General features: G+C 40.7%; 1 protein-coding gene across 1 annotated transcript; it reads right to left on the bottom strand.

The window, feature by feature from the left end:
* Positions 1-4175: 4175 nt before the first annotated feature.
* Positions 4176-9064, bottom strand: LOC118361565 (homeobox protein koza-like). The gene is made up of 2 exons (XM_035741593.2): positions 8199-9064; positions 4176-7722 (listed from the first exon to the last, which is right to left on the bottom strand). The coding sequence occupies exons 1-2, from the start codon at positions 8545-8547 to the stop codon at positions 7208-7210; spliced, it is 864 nt and encodes a 287-aa protein (XP_035597486.1). The 5' UTR covers positions 8548-9064; the 3' UTR covers positions 4176-7207.
* Positions 9065-9818: the final 754 nt, after the last annotated feature.

Genomic DNA, 9818 nt, shown 5'->3' with positions numbered 1-9818 from the left:
GAGATGAGGGTTTAGTCTGTACAGTCTTTTCAGCATAGCATGATTAATGTGGATCTGTCCTGAGCAGCAGGGCTGTGTGGTGCAACACCAACACGCTCTATTGAAGCTATCTGACTCATGCAGCTGGGCCTAGAGCAGGGAATTTACAACAGCAGTAAACACACATTCATACCTGTAATACACTGAGTGTACAAAACATTAAGGACTCCTGCTCTTTCCATGACATAGACTGACCAGGTGAATCCAGGTGAAAGCTATGAATCTATTATTGAAGTAACTTGTTAAATCCACTTCAATCAGTGTAGATGAAGGGCAGGAGACAGGTTGAAGAAAGATTTTCAAGTCTTGAGACAATTGAGACAATGATTGTTTATGTGTGCCATTCAGAGGGTGACTGGGAAAGACAAAATATTGAAGTGCCTTTGAAAGGGCGGTATGGTAGTAGGTGCCAAGCACACCGGTTTGTGTCAAGGTGTTCTTAATGTTTTGTATGCTCAGTGTATGTAAGAGTATATTGCATGGGGTGCCATTTGTAAAATTTAACAGCACCTCATAATATAGCCCCAACACCCAAAATGATCAAGTATCAACACAAGTCAGTGAAGTCTACACTTTCGGACCATTTTTTGTTATTCTTTTTGAGCTCAACTCATGCATCTGAAGAGACAGCGGATTCAGAACAAGCGTTAACAAGCTAGGCTACAAACACAGCAGACAAAACTCCACAGAGTAAGATATACATCTTATGATAATTTAGTGGAATAGATACAGTGCCACCAGAAAGTATTTACACCCCTAGACTTTTACTGGCTTTTAATACATTTTGTTGTGTTTTAGCCTGAATTTAAAATGGATGAAATTGAGATGTTGTGTCAATAGCCTACACACAATACTCAGTAACATATACACAGAATTATGCTTTTAGACATTTTGAATTAAAACATTTATAAAAAAATGTCCATCTGAAATGTTAGCAAGTCACATAATAAAATGCATGGACTCACTCTGTCTGCAATAACAGTGTTTAACATTTGTTTTATAACTACTTCATCTGTACAATTATCAGTCTAGCAGTGAACTTCAGATTCAACCACAAAGAGCAGGGAGGTTTTCCAATACCTTGTAAGAAGGGCACCTATTGGTAGATGGGTAAAAAAAACAAGACATCGAATATCCCTTTGAGCATGGTGAAGTTATTCATTGCACTGTGGATGGTGTATCAATACACTCAGTCACTACAAATATACAGGCATCCTTCCAAACTCAGTTGCCGGAGAGGAAGGACAACACTCATGGATTTCCCCATGAGGCCAATGGTGAATTTAAAACAGTTACAGAGTTTAATCGCTGTGATAGGAGAGAACTGAGGATGGATCAATAACATTGTAGTTACATTAGTTACACAATACTAACCTAAATGACAGAATGAAAATAAGAAGCCTGTACAGAATACAAAATATTCCAAAACATGCATCCAGTTTGCAATAAGGCACTAAAGTAAAACTGTAAAAGATGTGGCAAAGAAATTAACTTTATGTCCTGAAAACAAAGCGTTCATTTTGGAGCAAATCCAACACAACACATCACTGAATATCACTCTTCATTTTTTCAAGCGTGGTGGTGGCTGCATCATGTTACGGATATGCTTGTCATCGGCAAGGACTTTTTCAGGATAAATAGAAATGGAATAGAGCTAAGCACAGGCAAAATCCTATAGGAAACCCTGATTCAGTCTGATTTCTAACAGACACTGGGAGACAAATTGACCTTTCAGCAGGACAATAACCTAGTTACAGTTTTGACTTAAATCGGCTTGAAAATCTATGGCATGACTTGAAAATGGCCATCTAGCAATGATCAACAAACAACTTGACAGAGCTTGAAGAATTGTAATAATAATGTGCAAAACATTGTACAATCCAGCTGTGGAAAGCTCCGAGACACCCAGAAAGACGCAAAGGTGTAATCGCTGCGAAAGGTGATTCTAAAGTGTTGACTCAGGGGGTTGAATACTTACATAATTAAGTTATATTAGTGTTTTAATTTAAAAAAAATGTTTTTACAAATGTTAGAATTTTTCTTCCACTTTAACATTACAGAGTATTTTGTGTAGATCTTGACAAAAAAAAAGACAAATCCATTTAAATTCCACCTACAAAATGTGAAAAAAGTCAAGGGTTTCTGAAAGCACTATACACGTGTTAGGTATAAGTTTATGTAGTGCACTTTTTACATTTTGTGTAAAGGTTCTCCTTTACCCAAATCCAGATAGCAGATGTTCTGAAAGAGCTGCAAAACCTGGACCCGTACAAATCAGCTGGGCTTGACAATCTGGACCCGCTATTTCTGAAACTATCTGCCGCCATTGTCGCAACCCCTATCACCAGCCTGTTCAACCTCTCTTTCATATCGTCTGAGATCCCCAAGGATTGGAAAGCTGCCGCAGTCATCCCCCTCTTCAAAGGAGGAGACACCCTGGACCCAAACTGCTATAGACCTATATCCATCCTGCCCTGCCTAAAGGTCTTTCAACAAACAGGTCACTGACCATCTCGAATCCCACCGTACCTTCTCCGCTGTGCAATCTGGTTTCCGAGCCGGTCACGGGTGCACCTCAGCCACACTCAAGGTACTAAATGATATCATAACCGCCATCGATAAAAGACAGTACTGTGCAGCCGTCTTCATCGACCTCGCCAAGGCTTTCGACTCTGTCAATCACCAAATTCTTATCGGCAGACTCAACAGCCTCGGTTTTTCGGATGACTGCCTTGCCTGGTTCACCAATTACTTTGCAGACAGAGTTCAGTGTGTCAAATCAGAGGGCATGCTGTCCGGTCCTCTGGCAGTCTCTATGGGGGTGCCACAGGGTTCAATTCTCGGGCCGACTCTTTTCTCTGTATATATCAATGATGTTGCTCTTGCTGCGGGCGATTCCCTGATCCACCTCTACGCAGACGACACCATTCTATATACTTTCGGCCCGTCATTGGACACTGTGCTATCAAACCTCCAAACGAGCTTCAATGCCATACAGCACTCCTTCCGTGGCCTCCAACTGCTCTTAAACGCGAGTAAAACCAAATGCATGCTTTTCAACCGATCGCTGCCTGCACCCGCATGCCCGACTAGCATCACCACCCTGGATGGTTCCAACCTTGAATATGTGGACATCTATAAGTACCTAGGTGTCTGGCTAGACTGCAAACTCTCCTTCCAGACTCACATCAAACATCTCCAATCAAAAATCAAATCCAGAGTCGGCTTTCTATTCCGCAACAAAGCCTCCTTCACTCACGCTGCCAAGCTTACCCTAGTAAAACTGACTATCCTACCGATCCTCGACTTCGGCGATGTCATCTACAAAATGGCTTCCAACACTCTACTCAGCAAACTGGATGCAGTCTATCACAGTGCCATCCGTTTTGTCACTAAAGCACCTTATACCACCCACCACTGCGACTTGTATGCTCTAGTCGGCTGGCCCTCACTACATATTCGTCGCCAGACCCACTGGCTCCAGGTCATTTACAAGTCCATGCTAGGTAAAGCTCCGCCTTATCTCAGTTCACTGGTCACGATGGCAACACCCATCCGTAGCACGCGCTCCAGCAGGTGTATCTCACTGATCATCCCTAAAGCCAACACCTCATTTGGCCGCCTTTCGTTCCAGTACTCTGCTGCCTGTGACTGGAACGAATTGCAAAAATCGCTGAAGTTGGAGACTTTTATCTCCTCACCAACTTCAAACATCAGCTATCCGAGCAGCTAACCGATCGCTGCAGCTGTACATAGTCTATAGGTAAATAGCTGACCCTTTTTCACCTGCCTCATTCCCATACTGTTTTTATTTATTTACTTTTCTGCTCTTTTGCACACCAATATCACCAATATCTCTACCTGTACATGCCCATCTGATCATTTATCACTCCAGTGTTAATCTGCAAAATTGTATTATTCGCCTACCTCCTCATGCCTTTTGCACACATTGTATATAGATTGCCCATTTTTTCTACTGTGTTATTGACTTGCTAATTGTTTACTCCATGTGTAACTCTGTTGTCTGTTCACACTGCTATGCTTTATCTTGGCCAGGTCGCAGTTGCAAATGAGAACTTGTTCTCAACTAGCCTACCTGGTTAAATAAAGGTGAAATAAAAATAAAATAAACATCATGTGTTTTTATTATATGTGTAGGCAGCACTACACTAGACATTTGCAAGTCGTGTACACATGTTTGTATTTTGTGAATTTTAATTAAAATGATTATGATTGTATTACAATTGGTTTGTTATACATGTATTATCAATAGGGAAATGTATGATTAGCCTATATGAATTACAGGTCTACTATTAATATGATATTGATTTAGGCCTACCATTCAACCACGGTCACTATTTATGGTCCTTAATGACAATACTATCCGAGATCTGTTTGGAAAATCACTTAAAACCCTGTGGAGAAGGTAGGGGACATTTGCACACTTTAACCACAAAACAAATCAGGGCCACGTCAGCAGCACGTATTTAGTTAGATTCATTGTGATTTTTGGCTCAACATTTTGAAAGCGTGAAAGTGTCTACAATTAAAATGTAATAAATATAAACTGGCCAAACTAGTCTATCCTCCTCTATGATAACACACTACATACGCCGAAACACACATAACATGCACACACATGCATACTGACGCCACACACAACACACACACACACACACACACACAGCTAAGGGACATCCTGTTGTATTAAATATATTTAATATATATTAATTTATATTTTTATTTTTATTTCCACACCCACCACATAAGTTGCTGCTACTGTCTATTATCTATCATGTTGCTTCGTCACTTTACCCCTACCTATATGTACAGTACATAGCTGCCTCAATTACATTGATTCCGTATTGGTACTCCCTGTATATGGACATGTTATTTTCTATTCCCTATATCAAGGCTAGTCATGTTATTTTTACTCGTTATTTTTATTCGTTATTCACTGTGTTCCTCGTGTCACTATTTCAATATTGTATTTTATTTTTTATATTATCTTTAACTGGGGGCGGCAGGGTAGCTTAGTGGTTAGAGCGTTAGAGCAGCAACCGAAACCCCCGGACTGACAAGGTACAAATCTGTCGTTCTGCCTCTGAACAGGCAGTAAACCCACTGTTCCGAGGCCGTCAATGAAAATAGTAATTTTCAATGTAAAATATATTTTTAAAAACTTTGGATTCGAAGTAAGCATTTCACTCTTAGTCAGTGCACAAAAACTCAAACTGGACAGTTTTATCTCAATCTCATTACATTTACATGTAAGTCATTTAGCAGACGCTCTTATCCAGAGCGATTTACAAATCTCTTCATTCAAAGACTCAATAATGGACACTTACTGACAGTTGTGGCTGCGTTGCGTGATGTAGCGGACTAGTAACCAAAAGGTTGCAAAATCGAGCTGACAAGGTAAAAATCTGTCGTTCTTCCGCTGAACAAGATTCAGGAACACCGTTCCTAGGCCGCCATTGAAAATAAGAATTTCTTCTTAACTGACTTGCCTAGTTAAATAAAGGTAAAAATGTATTGTTGTCTGTGCCCAATAATGTTAGTACCATGTTTTGTGCTGCTAGCATGCTGTTGTCATGTGTTGCTGCCTTGCTATGTTGTTGTCTTATAGGTCTCTCTTTATGTTGTGTTGTCTCTCTTGTCGTGATGTGTGTTTTGTCCTATATATATTTTTTTATCCCAGCCCTCAGCCCCGCAGGAGGCCTTTTGCCTTTTGGTAGGCCGTCATTGTAAATAAGAAGTCGTTCATAATAACTGACTTGCCTAGTTAAATAAAGGTTAAATAATAAAAAAATATTTAAAAAATAGTCTACACCTGTTGTCTACGAAGCATGTGACAAATAACATGTTATTTGATTTTATACCTTTACATTCTAAGCCTCATATTCAATTTTAAAATTGGGTTCTTTTTAAACCTAGAATTTTTAGATGTTATAATGTCGGTGATTCAATTTAGTTACTTGTAGTCTTCAAGAGCTCGACCATGGGCTAATAATACCCATGTTCAAACGCATTATGTCCTCATTGGTGCAACGTCTTTTGCATCGTTATGTTGTGTAAGTTTACTGTCCACATATTGTGGGTTCAACTTCTAACAGGCAGCTAAATGCAGAAACAATGCAGATATTATTGGTACTTATATTGTGTCTGCCATGATGAAATTCGTTATCAATCCTTAAGAATGTTTGGAAAAAAATCCCACAATATGAAATCCATATATTTGTTTTTTCCTCTTACGAATTTAATAATTTCATGAAGATGGATGTTGGCTTAATTTGGAGAATAACAATCCTTAATTTACCTAAGTATTTCAATTGTATTTGTGTTGTATCAATGTTTTAACGAATCTATTGCATATATGAGATCGACTAATGTGAAAAGTTATTAGACCTATTAAGTTCAAGGCTTAGATCGAGAAGTCTATCAAAGGTTTATGAAAATGTTAGAAATTGAAATGTTGTTTATTTCGATTTAGCACTTGATATTAGCCTACATTGTTTCATAATCATGAATTAACCTACATACCTCATGTAGCCTAGTGGTTATATCGTTGGGCCAGTAAAGAAAGGTTGCTTGATCAAATCCCTGAGCTGACAAGGTAAAAATCTGTCCTTCTACCTCTGAGCAAGGCAGTTAACCTACTGTGCGTCGTAGATGTCGATTATGGCAGCCCCCGCACCTCTCTGATTTAGATGGGTTAGGTTAAATGTGGAAGACACAGTTGAATGTACTCCTTTCCTGTTTTATAATGAGCTATCAACTTTGTGTGTGTGTTAACAATGTCATTAGGATAATGATGACTCCCAACTAGTTTTTAAGCTTTATTTAGTTATTAGTTGGCTATACAATTAAACTCGATGCACATTACTGCGTAATAATTCCAATATTGTTATCTAGGCTACTACTTCTTGCTGTGTCCATCAATGTTGTCAGTGTAATGTCTATAGGCCCATTTGCTTTGCAGGTATACAGTATCAAAAAGCTCCCTGTGCTTTGAAATGACCTCACTCTCCAATAGAGAATAAAGAAAGTATTTAGCTACACATAGACGCATGTAGAAATGTCGTCTGGTTATCCAGTGTCTTTTTCATCTTTTAGTAAGTCCATATAGTTAATGAATGCCTTAAGGAATTGTAGCTACACCACTGTGTCAATGCATCCCCCCACAAAGCGCATTGCTAGAGATTCCTGTCTGGAAGCAGTACATGTAGGGGTTGTATCCATATTGGTAGGCCGGATATAGTGGCAGAGCAGGCGGACGATGCAGCTCGTCCCCTCCGTACTGTCTCTGATCGTCTCGAACCAGGATCTTCACCGCCACTTTCTTAGCCAGTGTGGCTGGTGTAGAGGAGCTACAAGCGGCAATTTCGGCCACCATCTGCCGCCGTTTGGTCTTATATCTCCGGTTCTGGAACCAGATTTTCACCTGGGTTTCCGTGAGCTTCAGGGCACCCGCCAAGTTCGCCCGTTCGGGACCGGACAGGTAGCGCTGCAAGTTAAACCGACGCTCTAGCTCGTAGACCTGCGCGTGGGTGAAGGCCGCACGGGAGCGCTTCTTGTTACCAGATATGGATTGGCCCACGGTGCTGTAACTACTCTCCCTCTCATTCTCCTCTTCCTTCCTCTGTTTGTCCTGATAGATACTGGGTTGTTTGTTGTTTATGTCTGTATTGGAAGAAAGAGAAAAGTAAAAGCTATTGTGGTTATTTGGCAAACAGGCGACCTCTTTATTTTTCAAATAGCAACAACGTAGGCTAGCCAGTCTTTATCTCTCCAGGACAACCGCGTGTTTCCACAAAATGTCTTTCAAGTGAAGGTGACTGCAAGTACTTACATATATGTTTATTACTCAATAAATTAGGCTACAAGTTCAAAGCCAGTAAGTAGGGTTTTAATTGTACTCTTAGGCCTATATATATATTGGCCTTATACCACAAATCCCCAAGGTGACTTATTGCTATTATAAACTGCTTACCAACACTGGAACAGTGTTTGGAACAGTACAAAGTCATGTTTTGTCACACCCGTGGAATACGGCTTTCAGCCAATCCGCATTCAGGGCTCGAACCAACCAGTTTATAATTGCATTTAGATTCATGGTCGATATAAATAATATTATAGACAGTCAGAGGGCGAAGTACCTTTTTTGCATGCCATGTGTTCCGCCTCCTCCCCAGTGGACTCTTCACTACCGAACTCGAACGTAGGGTTCCTAGTGTCTCCCAAACCAGGAGAGGAACTAATACTTCCTTGGCGGATGTGTTTCATCTCCCTCTCATCCCCTTTGTGCTCGTCACTGCAATCCGAAGTGGATGAACCGGGGCCCCTCAAGCTCCCATCCCTGCTCTCGGTTTGCCGGTCCTGGCTGATGGAGGCCAGCTTTAACGTGCAGAGTTCTGTCAGATTCCGTGAAGTTGGAATGTTGTCTCGCGCGTCACGTCCGCGGGTGAGGATGTCCTTGATGGAGAAAGAGGAGCAGTCCAGCGCCATGATAACATTTACTCAAAACCAATGTTTTATCACAACCGAAGTTTTGTTAGGCTACTCTCTCAACCCGCTCTCTAAAGTCGTGCGACCCCCATCCAGAGACCCCTCAAAAGTCTAAAATCTACTGGTATTGATTGGGTTGTCAGTTGCTCTTCTCTCTCGATCTTCTCCGGAGATGATTTAATTGCGGTGAAACAGCCTCTGGTCTAATCAACAGCCGAGGTGTCATTGGATGTCATGTCTGCACTACAACTCTCACTACTGCAATTGAAGCCTGCGCTGATTGGCTGTCTGGCCTAGTTATCCCCGCCCCAGACCGCCTTGCCCTGTACGTCTATCCCTCCAGCGCTTGACTTTATTTGAGGACGGAGAGATACATTTGATAAACTTGCGTCATTTGAAGACAAGGATGAAAAGCCTGCAGTGATTGTATAAGTGTTATGGACTATGAGGGATGGAGGTAGCACAAATTCAGACCTTTTAAACGTATGTTTCAGTTTGACATCAGTTGTTATATGAATGAGGACAAAGTAGTAACCGTCAACAGTTATGGGAAAGGTCTGCAGTTGGGGTGATTTTGTTGAGGGCAATCTGTGATGGGCTATTGGCTCGCGGAGCTCTGCAAGATCTAAGAACATTGTACTTGTGTAGCCTACTCTTATCTGGTTTTAATGTGTTATGAAGGATCAATAACAATGGATTTGGAGACCGTCGTGCTCAGGCCTAATAAGCTATCCACAGTATAGGAATTGTATAGGCCTATGCATTTCAATATTAGCCTACATTAAATTTAGTAAAGAGGGTGACATAAAACAGGGAGCTGGTATTTTGTTTATAATTTTTGTCCACAAATGTGTACTGCGCCTCTCTGTCCATTTGGTTGTAACTAGTATCAAATAGTTACTTTCATGTGTATTTTATTTTTCTCATGATTACATTTTTTATAGTCTTAATCACCTTTCCTGTGCTTTTGCCTCGATAAGGATTTGAAGCTAAAATAATGCCTAAAATGGCCTAAAGAGTAGGCTATGCATGTCCCATGGATCAAACGCTGCAAAACCTTCAGCGAAATGACTGTTCAATCAAAGTACTATTTAAAGTTTACTTGTGTACATAACGGATCATATGTCAGGTAAATGTAGTTGACCTATATATTTTTTATTTGTTTAACTAGGCAAGTCAGTTCAGAACAAACTCTTATTTTCAATGACGGCCTAGGAACATTGGGTTAACTGCCTTGTTCAGGGGCAAAACGACGCTCTAACTCGTCCAAC

Source organism: Oncorhynchus keta, chromosome 2, assembly GCF_023373465.1.
Source record: "Oncorhynchus keta strain PuntledgeMale-10-30-2019 chromosome 2, Oket_V2, whole genome shotgun sequence".
Classification (NCBI taxonomy): Eukaryota; Metazoa; Chordata; class Actinopteri; order Salmoniformes; family Salmonidae; genus Oncorhynchus; species Oncorhynchus keta.
Note: the sequence above shows the minus strand (reverse complement) of the source record. Positions and strands in the feature narration are given on the sequence as shown.